Genomic DNA, 24,774 nt, shown 5'->3' on the forward strand with positions numbered 1-24,774 from the left:
AGGCGAATTAGTTTTGGAAAGTTAATTATACGCGCGTTGATTTCATGGATAACGTTTCGTGTGATATTCCTTATTTTAAAAAAAAAAACCGCTTGATTTTGTTTCTTGGTTTTAAAAAGTAATTCTGCATTTTCGCGAATCATGCCATCTCCCCTTCTATTTGGGGACTTATAATTAATTTGTCAATCGTCTATCGCTTTGATTATTCTTTTGATTATGAACATTTATATTTCTATCAAACAATTCGATCGATCGATCATTTATTCAACTTGAAAGATTGCGGTATGATAGTTTTTGCTGGAGCGCTCCTCCTCCGCCCAAAAAATATTTTCGAAACTTTTTTTTCGGGGGAGGGGGGGGGGTATAGTAGAGTAGGTTTCTGGTTATGTAAAATGCCTTTCATTTCACGCCTGACCAAATAGGATCATCTATTGTCAGTTCTTAAATTATGATTAGCAATTTTATGTATATGGGAATGGGAATTGTGTCTTAGTTTTGGTTGCACTGAGAAAAAAACAACAACCCCAAAACAAAACACAGGTGAATTTGGGGAACACTGGCCATTTCTAAATAGTTCATGGCCAGGGTGTGTTGGGCTAGAATTTGGCCCGCCGCCAAGTTGCACGTGTTTGGTCCCCCTACTGCGACGCTGGTTTCAAGCACAGAGGCTATCAGCGGGAAAAGACGGTCGTTTGGTTGCATGTTGAAAATTGATGAGAACTGCTTGGGTCGTCGCAAGTTCCACCAAAATAGAAACTCGAACGGTCAAAAAAATGAAATGGCCGGAGGTGTCTTTGAAGGAAAGACGCTGAAGCTAATCTTGTGGATGTAGATTTTTCCCAGCAAGGTGAGTGATTGCCATTTCTTTACATTCTGTAAATCCGTCTGAGAACGAATTATTATATATAAATGTATTGCCACTAGTTTGATGTTTATAATTCCTATTTCTCTTTAGAAGGCTTGTAAACTTGTTGAACCATTGAATTAAAGAGACGGAAAGTGAATTTGAGCTACGATGCTCTAACGTAATTGCATTGAGCAGTAAACTGTACATCTTTGAAAAGCTGAAGTAACTAAGCGTAGATGGCCTTTTAATTTATCAAAGATACGGACTGTTTATAATAATTATCATAATTTTCTTAAGAGCAATATGTTATGAAATAGATGACTATTGTAATTAATCTGACGATATATCTAGTCACAAAGTAAGACGTAGTTGAAATCGGTCCAACCATGCCAGCCGCCTCAGCTGTAGGTCAAAATGGCCGCTGCGACTATGCTTCCGATGAGGCGGATTCTGATTGGATAAAACTGTTGGTCAAATTTTAGGTTCATGACCTGGGAAGCTGGTCAAATATAGCAAACAGTTTTAATATTTGTTCATGCAGTTGGAAGGTATGGGTATGTGCAATATAAATATTCACGCAGTTACTGAATTTTGTTGATACGGGCAATAAGAATGAAACTCATAGAATCAATTTCTCAATAAAAATAAAATTACATGAGCCCCCCCCCCCCCCAGTATAGTACAAAAAATTTATTCTGGTATTTAAAATATTAAAAACATACATACATGTGATAATTTTTTATTATTTAATACATTGTAACTTTTTAAATGCATTGGGTCTAATTCGAATTAACAATTAATCAATGCATCGCATGGCACCATTTGGGGCGGGGGGGGGGGGGGGGGGGTGAGAGAGAGAAGGGGGTTTATTAAAATTCGACACATCATGGATTAAATTGCGTTGATTCTGTGATCAATCTGTCACAAAACAAACGTTTAAAACCTTTGCAGTTAAGCTGAGGCTGTGTGTTGTACAATATTGATGTTTTATGTAATTAAGAAATATCTTTAAAAAGAGAAAAATGAAATCGCCCAACGTGGGGCTCGAACCCACGACCCCGAGATTAAGAGTCTCGTGCTCTACCGACTGAGCTAGCCGGGCACATGTATTCCATGAAGATGAAAATTTTTGATAAATTTAATATTTTAAATACTATTTAAATACTTTAAATAAAGTCTGATTGATAACATTACTAATCAATATGGTAATAAACTATTGTTTTCATCTACCACACACCAAGTTGTTTTTGTTGTATGACTTTTTTGTCATATTTTTTAAGGATCTAAGGGACCCACGTGGCTTGGGTACACGAGTAGAAAAGCCGGGTTGTTTAGACGGATCGTGAATATTGACAGAGCTTGAGAGACTTGAAGGTAGGTGGGTTAGAAGCTATTGTCTCTCATTTCGATAAATTTTTACTTTGAAAGCAATTCAGATTGCTGAGGTTGTTTTATAGACAGGTCATAGAGGCGTACTCACGTTGTTATGTTTTTAATTACCATATCAACAAAGTAGGTACACTGTACGGTATATGAAGTATACTCACCAAAGAATATCAAAATTTGACAAACCCAGGCGATATTTCATATTTAAGACACGATCAATAAATGACACGCTACTATGTGTTTTATTAATGTCTTATTAAATAATTAAATGAGCAGCAATGTAAAAATGTCGAAATCCCAATCATGTGGAAAGAGGCGGGGCATGTTGGAACAAAATAGTTGGTGCGTTCAAAGTTTTACCAGTGGTATCAAAGTTTAATACATCATTGGTGCAATTGGATGAAAAAGGTACCAATTGTACCAATAATCCCTGAACTGGTTTGGCATACAAATGTGACTGATTTTACAAATGTCACCAATGGGAGTTCAGTGGAATCTGTTTACTGTCCTAATTATACAACAACACAATTTCCTCATAAATTGCATTCCAATTACCATAGAGGGAAAATAGGTTTCTCAAAATTGGGATCTTATGTCTCCGTTTTTGCTGTCATGTCTAAAATTAGTTGTGACGTCATTCACCAATGATTCCCACAGTCTAGATCGTCTGCAGAAAAGGATACCATTGGTAAAAACCATTGATACCAATGACATGCCAGTGGTACCGTAGTTAATTTTACTGACAGCAGCTTTTGTCTATCAACAGCCGAACTATATAAATGCACCCAGTATTCGGCATAATTAAAGAGAAGTTGAGAGGCTTAGTCTTCATGAAGGCTTTGTCTGTAAACTTCAATAAGTAGTAGAATAGAAAAAAAATCAATGTTTCCCTTTTCTGTCCAGCAAACATTAAATATTTTTAGTTGTGTTTTTATTTACAGTGTCATGTTATTTGACAGTTTCCCCACAAAAACATGTAATATATTGAAAATTAAACAAACTTAAATACCCATGAAGTTTGAATTTTTTTTTTAACAAAGTGTACATTTATGTGGTAGTCTTTTTAAATGAATGAAATATGACATTTTTATTTTGCATTATACAATGCTGTAAATGCGAGCAAGCACTATTGTAATTTGTATTGCAAGTAAGTTATGCAGTCTGGGTTGAGGCTGAAATCTATCATATTGAAATATAGCTGATTATTACGACAGTCATTTCTACAAACTATGTAGTGTACACATCTTTATTACTTTTGTAAGTATATATGACTTGTTTTCATCATATTTCCATTCCCAAGTTAATTCTTCTATCCCATTACTTCTTCATGTTCAGTAAGTACATGCACTAACCTGCCACTGTCCTTGGCATGTGTAGAGAGACATCTTAAACCCACAGTTGAAACCAAAATAAAGTAGCTCTCCCCCATAAAATAAATGAGATTATTGAGTGTGCCCATACTAACCAATTTGATTAAAAAATATGATGAAACACTGTCAAATTTATTTTAGAGGTCACTCTATATTCTAAAATAAACTCCAAATAGTATTGACTGTTTTTCTTGATTATTCTACAAATGATGAATTTCAGTCATTACTAAAAATCAGTTTTATGATTGGAATCAAAGCATAATTTTAAAAGAATGATGAAATTCAGTCTCGTCCCCGACTGTTACACTAAATGGATGTCATAGGTATTTGCATTGTTGAGATTAAGAATTATATTATACATTATATCCATGTTAAATACATCAACCTGAAGCATGTTGCAGCATACTTTTCCTTTATGATCTGTCATTGCTAATAAAATAGGAAAGCCAGCTTGATTAACATGCAAAAAAAGTGCAAGTGATTTATCAATGGGATAAGACCTGACTAATACACGATGTATATAAAAGAGCAACATAAAACTGCTATTGGAAACAGCTGACACGTGAACAAAAATGGTTAGGACACGGTGGAAGAGTTCAGAAACCACATCCTTGTCCCACACAGCAAATAAAGGAAGTATCACTTCTGAAGCATCTGACCTACTCTCACCAATATCCTGATCCCCAGACACCTCTGTATTGTCCCCCATGTCAAGCTGCAGTAGATTTAACTTTTAAATTAAAATTTGTATACTGTAAATTCCTTATTAAATGTGAGGAATTAATTTCAGCGTAAAATCGCGAGATGTAGTCCTCGCAGATTTTAAAATCTTGCTCTTATTTTTCAGACAGTTTTGTGCTATATGAAGTCATAACATTAAAGATGGTAATTGAGATTTTATATCCTCTTATTTTGATGCAAAAAAGCGGAATCGCGGAATTAAGTACTCTCGTAAAATAAGGAATTTACAGTACTTAAGGCTACCCTTTTGGTAAAACAGAACTTATTTATTAATTATACATATTATGCGTGTACAAAGGCTGTTAAAAGTTATGCAGACATTGCTGTTATCATTTTGTATGGGTGTCAACTGTTTTAGCTCACCTGAACCGAAGGCTGACTGCAAAAATTAGTCTCCCTGAACTAGTTTATCTTTCAATTGGTAAATCATGAAATAAACTAACAGTAGTGAAAAAAAGTTGGTTTACAGTACTTTTCTAATAATAGTGTATAACAATGTCTGATGGTCCTCACTCTTTACAGTTGAACTACAATGGGGGATCAGTGTGTTATTTTGGTGACCGGGGGGACTGGTTTGGTGGGACAGGCCATCAAGACGATCGCTGAGGGCGAGGAGAATAGGCCCAATGAACAGTGGTACTTTGCCAGCTCCAAGGATGGGGACCTCTCGTAAGTGTCAGGGTGAATCACCTCTTATTAATTAAAAATGACTAAGAATGAGAATAGAAATACATATGATTATTATTATCTTGAAAAATCTTAAACATTGTTTTCTCTGATATGTAATATATGTGTAGTAAAAAATGTTATTAACAATAGACTTATAAAAGTTAAACTCTGTAATAAAACTTGAAATTGCATGACCTTAAATGGGTGACCTTGACATTTTATGTGGTTGCAGAGTACGTGAGGACACAGAGAAGCTGTTTGCCAAGGTCAAGCCCACACACGTCATTCATCTAGCAGCCATGGTTGGAGGCTTGTTCCGTAATCTCAAATACAATCTGGACTTTTATGTGAGTACTACATTAGAACAAGTTGTTATTTCCTAAACAGTTTTGTAGTACATGTGTTGAGTTTTCAATAGAATATATTTGAATAAATTTGAGTAAAAGATTCTCTGCATATACATGTATAGTGATGTGCACAGTGCATATTTTTGTGTAGATTGCTTGAATATGAATGATCTTAAATTGATAATATTTAAAATAAATGGAAAATTCTTAAGAGATTTTCTGTAAATTGATTACAATTGATCATCTTTACAGAGGATCAACACCTTGATCAATGACAATGTGTTGAACGTCAGCTACAAGACAGGTGTGAAGAAGGTGGTGTCCTGTCTGTCTACCTGTATATTCCCAGACAAAACCACCTACCCCATCGACGAAACCATGGTACGCCATTTACCACTGATCACGCAGTCACATCATGACACATGATTAATATATATATGGGGACAGTCTCATCTTTTGTTAAAATTTTTATTCAAATTCAAAATTTTATCTTATTTAGATATCATTTTTGTGGTGAAATTTTTATATGATTAAAAATAATCAATAAACCGATTAAAAAAACATTTCTATTTTATATCGAAAAATAAAATAAGTCAGTGGCACTTTAAAAATTGACTTTAAAAAAATTTGTTCTTTTAAAAAAAATTGATGCAAATCAAAGATGCTTACAGACAAAGTGATGTTTGAATTAATTTGCATTGGTGTAAGTCAGACATTATCTTGTTTGAATTCTATTGATTGATTGGTTATTGATGCAAATCCTTTCCTACACAGGTCCACAATGGTCCACCACATGACTCCAACTTTGGTTACTCCTACTCGAAGAGAATGATTGATGTGTTAAATAGGTAAAAGCTGGGATGGGAAAAACTGTTGCAAAATTGTAGAGTGAAAATGCTTGCATACTCTTCTGGTTCTCCTATCTTGGGATATTAATATTTAAAAAAAGGGGTTTAGATTGAAGAGTGTTACATGCAGAGCCTAGTAAAGGACATGCACTGAGACATTTAGATATCAGCAATTTTGTTTGTATCAGTAATATTTTTTGTGGTATGAAGATTTGAAATTTTTAATAAAACACAGGAACAACATCCCTTCTCCAACAAATTAGCTGAGTTGGAAAAATCACTGAGATTTGAATAGGAAGAATACTGTTTACAGGGTTTTTATTGCTCCACGTTTTTTCGCCCTTCTACACTAGCAAACAGTTAAGCTCTATGTTGAATACACCGAGACTTAGTTGTGATAAAAGAGGGATGGTATGAGACATTCAGATTTGCTTAGTCTTATATTCACCCAATGACAACATGGGCAAAGGGGTAGAAAAAAAAATTTGTGCAAATATTTCCCCATATACCTTATTTCCATTATGATTATTGCTTGTTTTCAGGGCTTACAACAAACAGCATGGCTGTCAGTTCACCTCTGTGGTTCCAACCAATGTGTACGGTGCCCATGACAACTTCAACCTTGAAGACGGCCATGTTCTCCCCGGTCTCATCCACAAGATCTACACCGCCAAAAGTCAGTTATTACGTCAATTCATTACATTATTACAAGATTTACATTGCCAAAAGTCAGTTATTACATTAATTCATTACATTATTAAAAGATCTACGCTGCCAAAAGTCAGTTATTACATTAATTCATTACATTATTACAAGATCTACACTGCCAAAAGTAAGTTACAATCATTACATAATTACAAGATCTACACCGCCAAAAGTCAGTTACTACATCAATTCATTACATTATTACAAGATCTACACTGCCAAAAGTCAGTTATTGTATTTTTGTACCTTTCTAACAAAAATTGTTTTATATTAAATAACAATTGACTGTGTATGAATTGATACGCAATGCCAAATTAATGACGATGTTACACCCTTACAGAGAACAACACCCCCTTCACAGTTTGGGGTACTGGATCCCCCCGCAGACAGTTCATCTACTCGCTGGATCTCGCCCGCCTCATGATCTGGGTACTGAGGGAGTACCCAGAGATTGACCCAATTATCCTCTCAGGTGAGGGATTTGTTGTCTCTTATACATGTGTTACTTAGTTTTAGCAATATTGTCTCATCAACTTGTGTGCATTTATTTATACTCTGATTGTTTTGAAAATGTACTGTATATGCTAAGATTTTTAAATTCTTTAATTTATCTGAACATAAGAATTTTCCAGTTTTGCTCATTTTTCCTTTGACTTCATTGACTAATAAAACTAATCTTGTAATTCTGAAATGTACAAGCAAAACTTATGTAATTTGAGGGAAACAGGTAATAAGTTTACTTTGTACATAGATTGAAAGGGCTAGGTTTGTCATAAAATTGAAACATATAAGATACGAGTGGGACTTTGTCTACATAAATTTGATTTACTTGTAATTAATGATGCATGTATATTCTGAGCAAAATGAGGTGCATTGCCAAACAAATGGCTGTATACATGGTTTAATGACCCCTCTGTGTTGTAGTGGGTGAGGAAGACGAGGTCAGTATCAAGGAGGCAGCTGAGGCGGTTGTCGAGGCGATGGATTTCAAGGGCGAGGTCAAGTACGACACCACCAAGTCGGACGGTCAGTTCAAGAAGACGGCCAGCAACGCCAAGCTACGGAAGTACCGACCCGACTTCAAATTCACACCGTTCAAACAAGGTAGGCTGTTTAATCTGCACATTCAGGTGGGAGAGAAGGTCGAAACGATGTAAAGAATTAAAAAATTTTTAAACTACTGGAATTTTGATGAATCTTTAATGCAATGTAATTAATGGAGTTTTCCAAAACTTGACTGAGATATTTGAAATTTGAGCAATTTGAAATTTAATCTGCAAAGCAAAATAATGAATAAAGTAAGTTATTCTTTAGAACTTGAATTCATATCAAAATCTAATCATGTCATTCTGTGGTGTATTTTGTAGCTGTGAAGGAGTCCTGTGACTGGTTTGTGGCCAACTATGAAACAGCGAGAAAGTAACAAGAATCTCTGTGTAATAGAACGGGCAAATTTTCATTTGTTTTGTCATAAACGTAATCGGCATGGAATCATGAAGAACAAATTTTATTAGAACAATTTTGTTCTAGCTTTGAGAGCTAGCTTGGGTATATTCATAACCAGGTTTTTCTACTTTATGTCATTCTCTCCATTTGTTTGGTTTGCTCATTTTGCTTGTTTTGTGAATGATCATTTATTTATCTGAGTGAATATATATATGGTTATTGTATATTTTGTTGGATGTAGAAAAGAGCCATCGACTTAATTTTTAAAGTCATCATTTTGTGGGATATGCAGCTGTTTTGTCCGAATTTTTTTTATTATACCCCCGCAAACGAAGTTTAGGGGGGTATATTGGTTTCACCCTGTCCGTCTGTCCGTCTGTCCGTCTGTCCGTCTGTCTGTAGACGCAACTTTGTCCCCCCTATAGAATTTTTTATTACTGCATGGAACAGTTTGAAAATTTGTACATATGTTGAACACCATCTGAAGATGTGCACCTGCAATTTTTTTTAAGATCAGACAAGAATTAATGATTTTTTGACAGTTTTCATTTTCCTTATTCTATATATTGTACACTAATGTTCAAAAGTAAGGGAGGTAATCCTTACAGATTTTATTAATTAATTAATAGAAAACACTCTAAAATATATTTATATAAATACATCCAGATGGATTTTTTTGTCTTTATGTCTTAATTAATAAAAAAAAAATTATTTTTTATAAGTATTCTATCAACTGACAATGCAAAGTTTTTGTTTGTCAATGATAAATTCTTAGGAGCTAATGAGAACATCAAAGACAAGTGTGGCTGAATTCATTTGTCCCAAGGGAGCCATTATCTGAGCCATGGTTCAGATGGAGCATGTGTTTAGGGGAAATTGATAATCTGTAAAATGGGTTATGGTTTTGGGGCTATTTTAAAACTGTTTCATGTAAACCAAAAGGTCTATCATTATAAGGAAATAAATAATATAATTATTAATAAAGAAGTTAAACTATTTTTAGAGGTTGTTTAAATTTATTTGTCAAGTAATTTGATGAAGTGACCCTATTGGGCATTAATTTAAATGAAATTCAAAATTACTGATATGATTGAAGTGTTTTGGCAATTTTAAAATTGTTTGTAATATTAAATTTTCTTTTTTACATATTTTTACATAGTATGGTAATTATGGTAATGTTTTGGGAGTTTATTAAATTTAACAAGCTCATCAAAGAAAATCATAGTCCTATGGGATCAATTTTCTGATATGGAGTTCAATTGTGCCATAGGAGAAAGTGAGGAAAATTTGAAACAATTAATTGCATCTGTCAAGACTCTTATTAGAAAGATATTGAAAGTTTTATCAACAGAAGAGCATTGCTTGGCTACCGGTATTTCTATTCACTGCAAAGGGAGGGGTTATTGTCATTTTGTTGGTTTTTCTTTAAATCAATTAAATTAAAAAAATATATCATCAAATACATACATTTGTAAATGTATTACTGTTATAGATATGTATTTACAGTGAAATTCTGACAATTTTGATTTTAATTTTTCTTTGTTAACTATTTTTTTTTTTTTTAAATTTCTAGAATTTTTTTTTTGTATGTGTTCCAAACCTTAATTATTATTCAATTCAATTATTTGTCCCATTTGAAATTAGCCTAGCGGGGGTATTAGTCCCATTAGGACAGTTCTAGTTTTGTTAGACTTGAAGATAGTTTTTAAAGATTTCTTTTTCTAACTACATAATGTAAATTATGTAATTGACAATCATTGCCTAATTATGTCCTATGAACGCTCAGCCTGATGCAAATCATGTGATACATTGTAACAGTGCTTTAAGCAGCTAGATCGAGATCATTGTGCATTTGTACATCTTATGTAGTGCTAAATCATGAAGGCATAATAATAATGACCATCCACTCTTTCTGTACTAATTTATTAAACATACTAATATTGTGTACATGCATATGTGTGTTTGCATGCTCCTAACTACTTACTCATGTAAGTTAACATTGTGTTGTAAAGGTGTTCAGTCATCATACAATATGTACTTTATACAGGATTAGCATTCCACTTCTCATCTCTGTCTTATTAAATATCTATCATTGATGAAATCCTGTCTTCAGAATTAATAATGAAGACTTCTTAAGGCAATAAATGTGTGAAAAAATGGTAATTAATTTGTGTTTTTGTTGTTGTTGATATTTACATAGGAAAAAAAGTCATATAGGGGACACAAATTAAATGTAAACGAACAAAAATATTGGTGGTTTGTAACAACTTCTCACAATAGAGGCCACATATTGTTTACTGTAATCAATAGTTTGCAGTGACAAATGAGGCCTGGTTAAAATTTGCATGGACATACTGTATACTGGGTTATTTTTGCCCTGTGTTTTTTTTGCTGTTTTGCAAATGGTTTCAACCGGTCTTAAATTTGCCCAGACAAAGTTATGATCAAAGAGAGATAATTTTGACATTGGAATTCACCCAGTCCCAACTTCGCCTGCTGACACAAGGGCTAAAAGGGTAAAAACAAAATGGGGCAAATATTTTTCTGTATACGATTCATGTGTAATTGCTTTATAGTACAGTTCCTGAAACATTTTACTTTCCCATTTGAACAGTGAGCGCATGCTGAACGGTAAGCAAACGCAAAGCGCAAACTAAAGGCAAAGGCAAGCCCAAAGTAAACGGTGAACGATATATGAACACGAGATGAACAATTAATTAGGAGTGTCTCTGAAGTCATTCGTGCATTACATTGTGTATCATCGGTATTCAGGAAAAAAAAATAAGAAACAAACTGCATGTATGTATTGTTATCCGCTTAAATATTATTATCTGAGTGAATGATAAGTGAACGGTGAGCACAAGTTGAATGCACGGTGAGTGCATAGTGAACAGAGAGTGCAAGTGAATGCACGAAAATGGGAAAGTAGAACATTTCAGGGACTATGCAGCAATGCACTCTTAGGTTTAAGTTGGAAGTGCAACATGTAATTAAAGTATAAGGATGTACAATGTGTTATAGGCAGAAAAAAACACCTTTTTACTGTAAGGATGCAGTGATCTACAAGTAGAAATTAAGGAACATGATTTTCTTGTTTGAAAAAATATTTAATTAAAAGCATTAAAAAACCAACTGAAAATATTATTAAGAAACAAAAGCATACACATTACTTATTTTAAAGTTTTATTTCATAAAGTCGATCTAACAGTGCATTAATATAACAACAGCTTGAAGATGTCAAGTAACATTCTACATATACATTCTCACTTAAATAATGTCATCTAGTCTTGACTGTGCAATAACTTTATCCCTATTGCATTTCACAAGACTTAATTGGCTAAAAATGTAATGGATACCCAGTATCATGTTTACAGTCTCGCATACCATTAAATATACTTTTATTATTTTAATTACTGTAATAACCTACTGTGAAAGGAAGAAATTCAAAAATCTTTTACACTTATTTTTTGGTACAAATCCATTGACTCCATTCCATAGATATTCCCCCAGGCCCCTACTCCCCAAATTAGCTAACACTAGAACATAATTGAATGGATATTCAATTGCGCTATAACCCCCCCCCCCCCCCCCCCCCAAATATATTGAAATCTAAATCTAAATACAAGATACAAGACAGTACTGTTAAAAGTTGAGTATTTCAGAGAGGTCTATCACAATCAAGCATTCATTTTTTTCTAAAAAATAAAAATGATTATTTCTTTTTTTATTCAGTTGAAATATTAACTTGGATTTATTATATCCAAATACTTCCTATTAGCATTTGTTAAAGACTGTAGAGAACATGGTGAAATTCTAAAATTAGAAAACATTTCTATAACAAGGGAATCTTTAATCCCATATTCTGTAAACTTGAATGAAATTTAACATCTCTTTTTGGTGAGATTACAAAAAAACAAGTGTGGATATCTACACATGAACATAGATGTACTTAAAGCTAAAAAATTTTTTTAATAAAAACTTCAAGAATTACTACAATGAACTAATTGGCACAAGTACAGAAACACAAATTTGTTGTTTCTTGCATAATTGAATGAAACTTATAATAAGTTTTTCTATCTAGTATAGTTGGCATATTTCAAAAAATAAACAAGCCCATGTAACTTTATCAGAGATATAAAAATATGTCAAGGTCACATTTTTTTTTAAAAACGACCTTGACCTGATAGTAACCATTCCTAAGAGCCAAGTTTATTATTGTTGATTATTTTGATAAAAAGGTCAAACAAGATATGATCTAAGTAGAAACAATATTGTTTTTAAAGTGTCTATTGCATACCTCAAACCTTTACATGGTAAAGACAGCTAATAGCTTCTCTGAACTAAGACAATCAAGTTTGTTAATTTTACAATATGGGACTAGACTTCACAGAATACGTACAAGATTTTTTAAAACATATTAAAATCAAATTCAGTCATTAAAAATATTCATCATAAAATTTTGTACTTCAACATTACATACATAATAATTAAATGCTCTAGAAATTAAGGCAACTTTATTCCTTACATTATTGTATGTATAAATCGACATACAATTTACGCATCAAATCAAAAATAACTTAAATATCCAACCATATTCCATCTTTGCAATTGTCAAAGTAAACAGACTCTTGTGATTAAGAAATATGGTGAGTTTAGCAAGTTTTGATTTACTTGAGATGGAAAGATGGAAGTGACAAAAAAAGCCAAAGTTTGTGAAGTTTGACACTAAATTGTCTTCATATTACCTAAAAGTATCTACATCTATTTTAATAAAACAAAAAGTGGTGATTCAATCTGTTTAGGATTGTAACAAAGGTGACAATGGAATGTATATTGTAAATTAAATACAGTATATAAAAAGTGAAATATTAAAAAAAGATATATGCTTAAAAGAAATAAAAGTTTTCTGGGACGGAATCATCGTCTCAACCCACGGTCCGGAGTTTACATATCTCTCTCCAGATGGGAGAGGATCGTAGTACATAATTGCCATGGTTTGTGACGAAGGGACGGAAAAAGATCGTGAAAAAAATTAATCAAATTCATTACATTTGTATAAATAAACTATGAAAATAAATACAATACACTCTTTTAATTGACTGGAAATAAAATGGATGGAATGCATCTCAACAAAAAACGAAAAGGTAACTCGTTGATAAATCTATGCAGAAAAGTAAAGTCTGTGTTTTCAATGCTATACAAAAGAAAAATATTGCGTCCTTACTATTTCATATCACTGTGTAGCACCGTTAACATTGAGCGAATTATGCAAGTAATTATATTTTAAGAATTTCTCGTTTTTGATATCAATAATCAAAATGTTTTGATATCTGTTATATATCCAATCTAGATTGTTAAATATCACAAATGATTTGAACTTACATAACTATATCTGTTAGTGATATAAAAAAGGCCAGCTTTGTGCATGTACATCACAGTATTAACACTGCTACCTTAGACGTTACAGATATCTATCATATATGATTTGATGCTTTGCTTGCAATGTTTATCTGAAGATATCCGTGTTTATAAAAAATATGTGTATATTCCAACATATACAATAGACTCTACGCAGCTGTATGCTTAACACACGGAGAAGGAAATGAATTTTTTTTTTACACATTTATTTATCAATTAAAGTGATGTCTAAGTCAGCTAAGTCAGATATCAGAAGTTTCATTTTATATCAGATACCAAGGTATTGACCAAGTATAAATCTACTGGTTTAACCCATCTGTTCCTGTTTTGAATTCATGTACCAATAATATATGCATGATGAACAGTTGGTTACCTTAAAAGATATCTATACGTTGTATAAAGCCTTGGTGGACATCTTGAAACATACTGGTACATTATTTTTAGGGTACATCTATAAGGTACCTTGGGTCTTTTTTAGCTTAATAGGATATCTGTATTTAAACATCTCTGTTGTTGAACTGTTGGGATGTCAATCATTACTTAAATGATATCTAATATCTAGAGATATCTGTAATTATAGACACACATGTATCTGCATGTACTGTATCATTATAATTTTCTATTGATATCTGTGCTCCAATGAGATCCTTTTTTTGGATGAACATCCTAATTCTGATATATTTTCTAAGGAATATCAGAATGCCAATAATTAATACATGAACAATATCTGTTTTCCACAGATATTTGTGTTTCAGGGATATCTGTATATCTGTTGTCTAACACCTCCTCGATATCCGCCTCTGGCACTCTCGGTAAGTCGTCTCTGAGAATTCAAAGGTTGTTTCCCTTTGAAGGCTCCTGTCTGCAAAAAGAAAATGATATACAATTAAGGAGCGATATGATATACAAAATAATGTAATATGATTAACTTCCTTATTATGAAATTAACCTATCAAATTGTATTCATTTATTCACATAATATGCATGCATGTATAGAGTCCATCATATAGATAATGAAATTGATCAGAATATATGGTTCTCCAAAAATAAAATTACTGAAAAGTTTCATATTGAGAATATAATATCAATATTTTTAGACACAGTTATACCATGTAGAACACAATCAACACATGACAATAAATTCATGCTATTTATGATATTAATGCTATTAAAATTTGAGGATTTTTCACATGCATGAATATATACTCGATCATCGGATCCTATTTATTACATACATCGACATAGGAATTCTAGTAAAACCATTTCCTTTAATAATCTCATTCACTTGCTGAATAGTGACTTCTATGTGTTGCATTATTTATTAATTTTGATAAGCAAATGAATATATGATTATATTTTTAAAATCAATACCGGTAATTAATAATAAATTCATTTCCCCTGTACCACTGATTTCCGTTCACCTATAAAACTGACCCACACCTGTAGAACCGACCCATACACACATGTATTATTATAATATTTGGTCTATTTTAGGCTTATATTAATAAGCATGTACCTTTACAACCCAAACCCATTCAATGTTACTTCAATTTTGTATTAACTCAACTGAAATTTAACAGAAATCTTATAATTTAACAGAAATTCAATTGAAACTTAACAGAAATCTGCATGGTTATATTGAACAGAAATCTGACATATTATGCAACAAACATATCCCTCCTTCTAATTTAATAACTTTTCTAACAACATGTCCTCTGTTGGTATATGTATAATTTAATTATAATTAATTTTTTTTTTCTCAAATCTTAATTAGTGTATAATCATGATAATAATTATATACATGTACTGTATAAATATTTCATTACCTCAATACAGATATTCAGGTAAACTGAATGTACTTATTGGTTATGGAAAAAAGTACTACCACAAATTCACTTCCATTGATATTAATAAAATGTCAATGCAACCTACCCCCTAAAAGATTACTTTAACAATTAAGAGTAATAGTTTGAAATATCATTATAATAACATGAGAGTTGACAAGTCAATCAACGTCATACTGGTAATTATAAATATTGTTTCACAACATCAAAATAATTGATTGACTATTGTATACATAGAAGCTTGCATTCATGCCACAATATCAGAATTATTTTCCTTTCTAATTTGTCGTGCGACATTTCCAAACAAAACAACACAAAATCCGGTGTAAAAAAAGCGAATATATTATATATATAGACCATCTACCATCACAGAGGAAAATGGCTACTAAAAAATTGAGCTTACATTTTCTAGATTTGTAGCTTCAAGCTGTAAATTACACAAACGAACAAATTTGTATTTATAGACATCACAACTACTTAAGGCATAAAAAATTCCAAGAATTAAACTATTGAGAAACTATTAAAAGCCCATCCCAGTTTCCATATAGCTCATTTAGTGTATAGAAGTTAACATCATGCTACATGCTTTGAATATTAAGTGTAGTACAAGTAATTATAAATGATCTACTTTGAAACTTTAAATGTTTATCAATATTACATCGCTATTGCAATTAAAGATTAAAGAGTTATGCAGAGAAAATTCCATCTTTATACTTATATAAGTAGATATAATTATGTTAATAATCCTGGATATTTAAATTTCACCTGTACATTTTTTTTTTCAGTTCTACTAATTCTGCCAAAAATAAGCCATTTTCTTTTGCCAATCTAGTAATACATCACTCTACAAATCACAGCCTAATAAATTCCAAAACAACTTCAGGCACTTGACAATAAAAACATTTCTTTCATAGGCAGGTATTTCTACCATGATATTTTTATAATTCACAAACAGTTATAAACGAAAATCTTCCTTAAAATTGTTTTTTTCTTTAATCGAATTTTTATGTAAACAGTAAAGAAAATCTTCCTACAAAATTAAATGTTTTTTTTTCTTTAATCGAACAATTAAATGTCTATATGTTCCAAAAGTAGCAACACACTCCTCTATATGCTTTTAAAAACATAATTCAAGTTAAAAGTAAGTATAAAACAATAACCTCTCGTTAACATTCACAGTCATTTTCTATATCAATCTACAAATCAAAACAATACGTACATTTTTTTCTGATTACAAATGATGACAATAATTCTAATTCTAATAAACAATGTATGTATATAAATCAAGAGAGGAACCTAAAGACACATAGAAATGATTTGAAATGCTACAATTAAGACTACCTTCAATTGTTACAAAATGTTGGGTTTTTTTTAAATTGACGCGAATCTTTTCGGTAATACATAACTTTTTTCTTTGAAAAATTATCATTCTGTTGCTATAGAAATAGTAATAATTAAGTCTGTTTTGATATTATATATGTGAGAAAAAGTGATAAATATTTTTTTTTTCAGTTTCTGCTCTATTAGCCTACTAAAGAGGGTTTGAATACATGTAATGAAGAAAGTATTTAAAACTTTATTTCAAGAAAGACTATATTTCAATTTTTTACAATACCAATGTAAACATAATTTAGTGAATTAAATTAAAAATTTCCCTATAGAAAACTCAACAAATATACTCCTGCCTACAAGCTCACTCTAAGGTGTAATTTAAAGTACGAGTAAATATTGAACATCATTGAAATAAAAAATATAAACATTAATCCAAAACCCATATTTGTAAGATTTTACTTTAACTACACTGAGAACATCGATTTGAAACGGCTTGAATACTTACGTAAACAAACTGTTGGGGATCCGGCTGGCTAACTACCGGTACAGGTTGGGGATTCTCTTGAAGTAGACTTCCTGGAAACTCTGTGACTGAAAAGATTGACCATTCAAATTCATTTTCAAAGCAGCATGCATATATAGAATTCCTGTTTTCCTATTCAGTCCCCTCTAATTGTCTGTCTGTATATTAAAAAAAATTTATTGACTGTTCTTTAGAAAATATAGCACAGTTTTCTATACCCACCCAGCTAGTATTTAAAAAGTACAATGTAACAAAAAGCATTGTGATTAAATACCCATGTGGGACATCAAATATTGTCAATTCATTTGATATTTAAACAGCTATATAGTGCTCTCTCATTGACAAATGCTTTAATTCTTATTTCTCTCGGTGGAAAAGAGAAGTAAATGAAATAAATGTGCCTCGTTACAGTACGTAATTCATATATACGGTAGATTGTTTTCCTTTATCAAAAGCAGAAAAACGTAGTGCTAGCATATTTCTGATATGTTCTGATAATTATCATCATTCGGTTTTAATGATAGTAACTTGTCTCTGGACATTACCTGTTATATTTTGTTATTCGTCAAAGCCTGAACAAAGTAACTGACTGACTATATATACATTAACTATACAGACACGAATGCATTCATTCATTCATTCGTGCGGGGGACACTTACTTTTTAGCCTCTCATTGAGGCGGTCTAAGGATTCCAGCAATCGTTGCTCCTCTATCGAAAGTGCAGTAGGAACTACAACAAGACAAACACAGTCATTGTTCACATCCTTATATTACTCAATTCAGAAATTAACTTAAGATAATACACAATACATACTAACAATGTTTCATCATGCAGACTCAAAACTTTAAAATACATACTTTTTTCCTTCAAATTTTGGTCTGAAGGATGGTAATATAATTTTAAAGATACCAGTATTTCCAAGATTCGTTGTAAATACTATTACATGTATATAATATATGATCAAAAGTTTGAGAGAAAAAAACTCCTAATTATTCTTTTGAAATTAAGTGCTAAGCAGAAATGATGACAAATTTCTTAGAAATTCTCAAAACATTTCAATAAATCTAGTTACTATCAGACTACAGTTAAAAGCAGTGGCTTACTTTTCTGCGTGGGTTTGTTGGCCACCACTACTTGCTGGTTCCGCTGGGCCTGGTCCATGGCATTCTGGATCTGACTCTCCGACATCGAATGTTGAGCCAGGTGTTCTGCCGTCAAAAATGCGGCCATGCTCTCCGAAACTGTAGGAAGAGACACACATTTTATATTCACGTATTTAATAGTCTTAATGATGTCAATGCCAAGCTGGCAGTTATGTATCTCTGAAACTGTTGTTAAATGAATAAATTGCATGACTCACCGTCTTGAGGGGGCTGGTATGAAGGATTCTGGGAAGGTTCGTTGTTACTGTACACCGGTCCATTGTGCATTGAAACAAACTGCCTCTGTGACACACCAGGCCCCTTATTCAGGCTATTAGGGTTCTGCTGTTTTCGTTGTTGTAAGAGGCCATACCTTCTAGCGTAGGTTTGATCTCCATTCTTTGATGCAACTGTATTACTTGGTGCCCCACTGGTGGAATTAAGCCCCTGTTGAGCCCGGTTGGCTGCCACAATCTTATTAAGAGCTGCTCCATCAATGTACTGATGGGCCATATGGGCCGATTGTCTGGGAGGCTCAACATGGGGCTGGGAAACCATCAATTGATGTTCCGAAATCGGAACATTCTGATTTTGATTTCCTGGTCGATTCAAACAAGTACGAACCTTCTCCCAAAGAAAATTGATTTCTTCGTCTGTTGGAGTTCTATCAATTCTCAAACCATTTTCATCGAAAACAGCCCCCTGCATGCTAATATGTTGAACAGGCACGTCTGAACCAGAACTCATCGGAACATTGTTCTCTTTTCCTGAGTAGTTCATTTCCTCCTGTCTTGGCATCATGCCAGAGGTCGGCTTTGTATAATTTATCTTGACCCCTGGGACAGTATAAACAGTGGCCTCTGTGTATGCAGGAGTCAGTGAGGTGGGGACCTTGGACATAAAGTTATTATTAACCACCGCTACTTTCTTATCGGCCACCTTCTGGGCATTAAGCATGGCCGAGGCTTGGGAGTTGTTGTGGGTGATTATGTGGGCAGCGGCCTGTGGGCGTATCGTGGATTTGTGCTTGACCTGGGGTCGGTGTCCAGCACTCATGGCCCGCGGGGCCTGGGACTGAGACTTGGGGGTGTGGGACGTCACCTTGGCTGATATAGGCCTTGAGGAGTGACTATGTCCATTTGCTGCTGAAGTTAACAAAATTGTCACATTATCCGTTATTCCAAATAAAACAACCAGGTTTCCAAAGTACTATAATTATATCAAAACCATCAAATGTTGCAAATCATAATCACTCATATTTCTCTACCGATGATCATTCACTTTTTACCTAGTTTTTGTAGTATTAAAGAAACTTGAAAAAATCATAATTGTGTCATCTACATGTGCTTAGTATCCAAAATTACAAAATCAAACCTACCTGAATTTTCACTGCCAGTATCAGGCTCCTCTTCGGCATCACTTGGATAGTGAATGTCTGCAAATCGAACACTCTTCTTCCTGGGAACCTGCACAACAAAAGTCAGACTCATCAAAACCAACTGATCAAAATGCATTATCTTGCATGGAAAATACCGTAAGAATATTTTTTTGATTTCTGATCACAATATTCACAAATATTAATTTTAATCACCTATTTTTAGGCATTTTTCTCTGTTTGATTAAGCCTCATTCTGTTCTTTGTATCACCATGTGTATAATTGATTTATACCAAATCAACTTTACCTGTTTGGGATGGTGGTGGTGCATGTGAATGCGAGCAATCTCTATACTGTCCTTCACATCCATGCTGTTGACACTGCCAGTTGACCCTGCCTTTTTCAACTTTGACCCTGGCCTCTTCAGAATGCCCTTGACCCCTGAGTTGACCTCTTCTTCAGCCTCGATTTGGTTTCTCACCACCAGATCAACGTCATCTTTGGCCTTTCTTGTCACTTTGACGGGAACGGGATTTTCCTTCTTTACATCAGAGACCCCTATTACCAAGGGTTTATTAGGAAGAGGTTGCACATTCATTTTACCGTAACTGTTCATATTAACACCCCCGTTCACTACACTTGCCGCAAACTTGACCTGAGTGACTTGCCGGACTTGCGGTTGATCGCCTGAGGTGGTGTTGATGAAGACTTGTGGTGGTTTGGGATTGATCTCCACTTTTTGAACACCACCATTTCTTCCACTTTCCGCTTTCTCCACACCCTGAACCCCTGAGGGTGCCTGTACTGTTTCCTCGTTGGAGGAGGGAGGGGGGATCACATTGTACTGCACCTTCTGAATCCTCACGGCACTCACTGGACGGGGAACACGACTCGGCTTACTCTCTGTAGCAGGGGCCGTCACAGCCTCCTTGTCTGAGTTTGTGACTCTGTTGTCAGCATTCTCCGGTGTATTGGTGACAGTCTGCAGAAACTCCATTGGTCTAGAAGCACCAACATCCATTCCTCTATTTCCATTGCCACTGGGCTGAGCACTTTTGGAATTTTCAGAGGAATACATATACCCATTGGTGTATCCTCTGGTCACATCATTACCATTCCTCACATTCATCCCAACCGTGTCCCCATAACCATTAGAACTTGGATTCTGGGAACCAGTTCCCCCAACATTCCCATCAAACGCTCTATCGCTCATTCCATTTAACTGGTTCTCATCCCTCCAGCCATTACTTTGTACGTAGCTCTTCTGGGAGTTTCTATCTCCAAAAGCTGTGGTGGAGGTAACGGCTGTCATAGAAGGCCGTGAGCTGTAGGGGTTATTGTTTGTGATGTGAGTGTTCGCTGCTGAGGAATGATGGGAGTCTATAGGGGAGGGAGTCGACCAGGCTCGTAATTGAACCTTGGGTCGGTCTTTCCCTTCTGAGACCTGAGTCTTCTGTACTTCAGGCCTAGACACTGCGACACTTGATGGAGGGTAGTTATTGTTGGCCCAAGTTTGCTCCATACTGTAAGAGTCAATTTTCTCGTTCCTGTCTGGATAACCCACTCCGTTACTCTGTCCGTAAGCACTATTTAAGTGGAAGGAAATGTCCCGCACACTCTGGTGTGTATCCTGCAGAGAGGACTTGGTATGAATCACTTGTTCGTTTTGGACATGGTTGTTATTATAATTATTCTGCTGGTGTAATTTGGCTGGACTCTCCTCCATGGAGTCCTCCAAACTGTCGGCGCTGGACAAACTAACGCTGTCGTCTGCTTCATTCTCGCCATGATTTATCTCCTTTTGGACCGCCTCATTAAAATCGTTAAACACCTTCTTCTGTTGGTCTACCAGCTGTCTCTGCTGCTGCTCCAACTTCTGCTCAAACAGACTCTTGCTATTGTTGAGATTCCTTAGGCTCCTGTTGTGGAGTTTGTCCTGGGCACTGCTGGTCCTGGCTCGGTCGTTCTGGATGACAGGAGAATGGAAGTTGGAGTACTTGTTGAAGTACGGTCGGTTGAGCGCGTCGGTGTACGTCTGGCGGGGACTTTGGTGACTCCCGGTGGAGCTACCACTGTTCTGTCGCTGTAGACTGGAGTTCCCTCTCACAAGCCTCAAAGTATCCTCCAGAGTCCGGTTAGGGGAAGGAACATCTGAAAGTAAAGGATTCAACTGTGTTAATACATACATCCCAATAAACTTTTGTTTTGAAATTTAAACATTGCCAAACTCCTTTACATGTACTATGGAATGCTCTTTATTGTGTATATTCTAAAAGATCTGAATTTTTTTACTGAGTAAAATTTCCATGCATGCATGCTATTCATGCTCTCCATATTTGACAAGATTTTTTTTTTTGCATCATATACAGGTACTATGATGCATGCTCTTACTTATCAAGTAATATCAGATAGATAGGTTGAGATTCTTGAGAATATATTATCAATTGGTTATAAGCAGCTTAACTAAAATAAGCTGTGTTGAAATTAAAATTAAATTGTGTATAAACTTGTATCTAATTCCAGCCTCATAATGACATAAATCTTGCATGCATTGATCTGACAGTAATTTATATTGTTAATATTTATCAGACTATATATTTAGAATTACATAATTTCACTGGTCAAGTGGCGAAGAAGCCCAAATGTCACATAGCTAAAAATTACTCTCTCCAAATTTTTTTCATATTTTATGCAAGTAAAAAGATGCATGTGTTCTTATTGGCCTAGACATAATTGACCTACTTTTCCTTGAACTATGGGATCTTCCACTGGGTGGTCGGGATGGAACATGAGAGCGCTGGTATTTCTCTGTCGCCTCTCGCTGTTCTTCCCGCCTCCTCGACAAAATCTGCTGTCTCCGTTTTTCTTCTCTTTGTTGCTCTAATTTTCTCTTCGTAGCTTGTGCTCTAATTGAGTAAAAATTTATTCATGAAAGGAAAGGAGAAACTCTTTCATTTCAATTTTAAAAAAATTGATTTTAAAAAGCAAAGATCAGAAACAAAAATTGCACTTTCATTCAACAATTCACAGATTAATTCACATATATCTACATACTAGTAACTGTCAAAATACTTTCATCTTTATAATTTGATATACATACTTTCATCTTTATCTATACAAATACATGTAAACTTTTACTCAAATTTCCTATAATATCAATGTATATGCATGTCATTCATCTTTATACATGTGACAATTATATCCTGTATATGGCTCTATATCACTTTGTCCATACAAGTACATTAATCTTTATACATCTAATATAGACTTCATTATAAAGTACATACTTTCGCCTTTTGTTCGTCTCCACAGAGAGCTTCTTCGCTTTCGCCACTGCATCTCCAACTTCGTCCGTCTGGAGTTGTTTTAATTGCTCAATCCTTTGTTTTTCTATGTATTGGTATGTTTTTCTAATGTTTTGAGTTAAGAAATACACACAATACAGAATATTCGAGATACTGAACAGTTGTCTATAGAATAATAAACAACGTGTTTTACCCTGGATTTTCTATGGTTATAATAAAAACAGTGTTATGTCATAATTACCTTACTAATAAACGATATAAAATCTGAAATATATGACAAGGATACGAATAGGCTCCAGCTAACATTTTCCTCTAGTTACCTTTCAGTTTACCGTCATTCCCCATGATTTAACGTAACAGAACATCCACCTGTTTTGATAACGTTAGGACTTGCAAAGTCAGGTTCGCTGTTGGTTTGAATTTAAAAAGAAAGTAGGGCACAAATTCGTGTACTTGAAAGTACTTAGACTTTTTGTGATTTGGGGTCTAGTTAAAATCTAAACATATCGAACACACGACAGGTTTTATCTGATCATAGAGGAATGCGGATTACAAAGCCGCCATGTTGTTTTGGTTACAGAATGCGCAAACGTCTCCATGCGCTAGAGGTATTTCCGGTAATCGGCAAATGCTTGACCGGATAAAAACGGTATTAATTGGGGGGCACCTGCAAATTTTATTTTTTTTTGGTTAAACCCCTCATTGAATTTAATTATTATTCATTTTTATTGTTATTTATATTGAGCCACACTTTTGTTGTATACCTCGATTTCAAAACACTTTCCAGTTGATTTATAATATCGATACATTTTGTTTTACATTATTACGATATGGATGAATAACGTGAGATAAATAAAAACCACTCGTCAGTTTACAAGAGACTTTATGTTGAAATTTGTATACATGTATTTCAAGTGTTCTTCAGCTACCAAATTTGATACTATACCCTATCCCGAGTTTTTGCTTCCACCACTTTTTGCTTGATATTTCGATAATCATACATGTAATTTAAATAGCTTTATGCTTAATGATCTACGTTCATCAACTAATATGAAAAATGTCCAGTTTATCTGTTTTGAAACGCCCCCTCTACCGCTATAGGTTTCAATACACAGCCCAAAAAAGAAACTCTACGGGGATTCTGCATTGCATCAGCCACGAAATAGCCCGGATGATAACGTTGAAAAATAGTGCAAGGTATATCCGAGTGAGTTCCGAATGGTGAAAAAAATGTAAACATTCCTCATTATAAATATCTTTAAGAAATTTATTTTCGTTTCTGTGAACTTTTATGAGAGAAAAATGATAACGTGTCAAAGAAAATATCTTGGATATTTTCTAGTTCATCAGTTTCAACTGTATTTCTTTCACAGGTATGTGTATTCTTATTAAAAAATCATCAAAAAGCACTGGTGTCGGAAGCAAATTAAAAGTGGGGGGGGGGGGGGGGTTAGACTTATCCTCAGAAATATT

The 24,774-nt window shown here is 34.0% G+C and overlaps 2 protein-coding genes and 1 non-coding gene across 7 annotated transcripts; 1 reads left to right on the top strand and 2 right to left on the bottom strand.

Annotated features, from left to right (window-relative positions):
• Nucleotides 1–688: 688 nt before the first annotated feature.
• Nucleotides 689–8,670, top strand: LOC128184063 (GDP-L-fucose synthase-like). Its single transcript, XM_052853390.1, has 10 exons — nucleotides 689–847; nucleotides 2,128–2,221; nucleotides 4,867–5,013; nucleotides 5,246–5,360; nucleotides 5,613–5,741; nucleotides 6,135–6,208; nucleotides 6,751–6,884; nucleotides 7,254–7,385; nucleotides 7,838–8,017; nucleotides 8,281–8,670. The coding sequence occupies exons 3-10, from the start codon at nucleotides 4,877–4,879 to the stop codon at nucleotides 8,334–8,336; spliced, it is 957 nt and encodes a 318-aa protein (XP_052709350.1). The 5' UTR covers nucleotides 689–847; nucleotides 2,128–2,221; nucleotides 4,867–4,876; the 3' UTR covers nucleotides 8,337–8,670.
• Nucleotides 1,877–1,949, bottom strand: Trnak-cuu (transfer RNA lysine (anticodon CUU)). The gene has a single exon. It is a non-coding gene; the product is annotated as a tRNA-Lys (tRNA).
• Nucleotides 8,671–12,333: 3,663 nt separating the features above from the next.
• On the bottom strand, nucleotides 12,334–23,889 carry LOC128184044 (uncharacterized). Of its 5 annotated transcripts, XM_052853358.1 has the most exons (12): nucleotides 23,588–23,889; nucleotides 23,284–23,406; nucleotides 22,739–22,902; nucleotides 20,304–22,147; nucleotides 19,999–20,086; nucleotides 18,839–19,765; nucleotides 18,582–18,719; nucleotides 18,136–18,207; nucleotides 17,459–17,544; nucleotides 16,782–16,817; nucleotides 16,025–16,048; nucleotides 14,581–14,639 (listed from the first exon to the last, which is right to left on the bottom strand). In XM_052853358.1, the coding sequence occupies exons 1-10, from the start codon at nucleotides 23,605–23,607 to the stop codon at nucleotides 16,788–16,790; spliced, it is 3,492 nt and encodes a 1,163-aa protein (XP_052709318.1). In that variant the 5' UTR covers nucleotides 23,608–23,889; the 3' UTR covers nucleotides 14,581–14,639; nucleotides 16,025–16,048; nucleotides 16,782–16,787. The 5 variants fall into 5 exon arrangements, with proteins under 5 accessions (XP_052709315.1, XP_052709314.1, XP_052709316.1 ...); XM_052853355.1 differs by lacking the exon at nucleotides 16,782–16,817 and having other exon boundaries at nucleotides 12,334–14,639; nucleotides 18,839–19,762; XM_052853354.1 differs by lacking the exon at nucleotides 16,782–16,817 and having other exon boundaries at nucleotides 12,334–14,639.
• Between the last annotated feature and the right edge of the window lie 885 nt (nucleotides 23,890–24,774).

Source organism: Crassostrea angulata, chromosome 5 (genome assembly GCF_025612915.1).
Source record: "Crassostrea angulata isolate pt1a10 chromosome 5, ASM2561291v2, whole genome shotgun sequence".
NCBI lineage: Eukaryota > Metazoa > Mollusca > Bivalvia > Ostreida > Ostreidae > Magallana > Magallana angulata.

Coding starts and splice junctions, on each gene's coding strand:
- LOC128184063 (XM_052853390.1), top strand. CDS start 4,877: ATGGGGGATCAGTGTGTTATTTTGGTGACCGGGGGGACTGGTTTGGTG. Junction 5,014..5,245: donor TCCAAGGATGGGGACCTCTC/GTAAGTGTCAGG, acceptor ATGTGGTTGCAG/AGTACGTGAGGACACAGAGA. Junction 5,361..5,612: donor AATACAATCTGGACTTTTAT/GTGAGTACTACA, acceptor TCATCTTTACAG/AGGATCAACACCTTGATCAA.
- LOC128184044 (XM_052853354.1), bottom strand. CDS start 23,607: ATGTTAGCTGGAGCCTATTC. Junction 22,903..23,283: donor GAGACGAACAAAAGGCGAAA/GTATGTACTTTA, acceptor TTACTCAATTAG/AGCACAAGCTACGAAGAGAA. Junction 20,087..20,303: donor ACCACCACCATCCCAAACAG/GTAAAGTTGATT, acceptor TTTGTTGTGCAG/GTTCCCAGGAAGAAGAGTGT.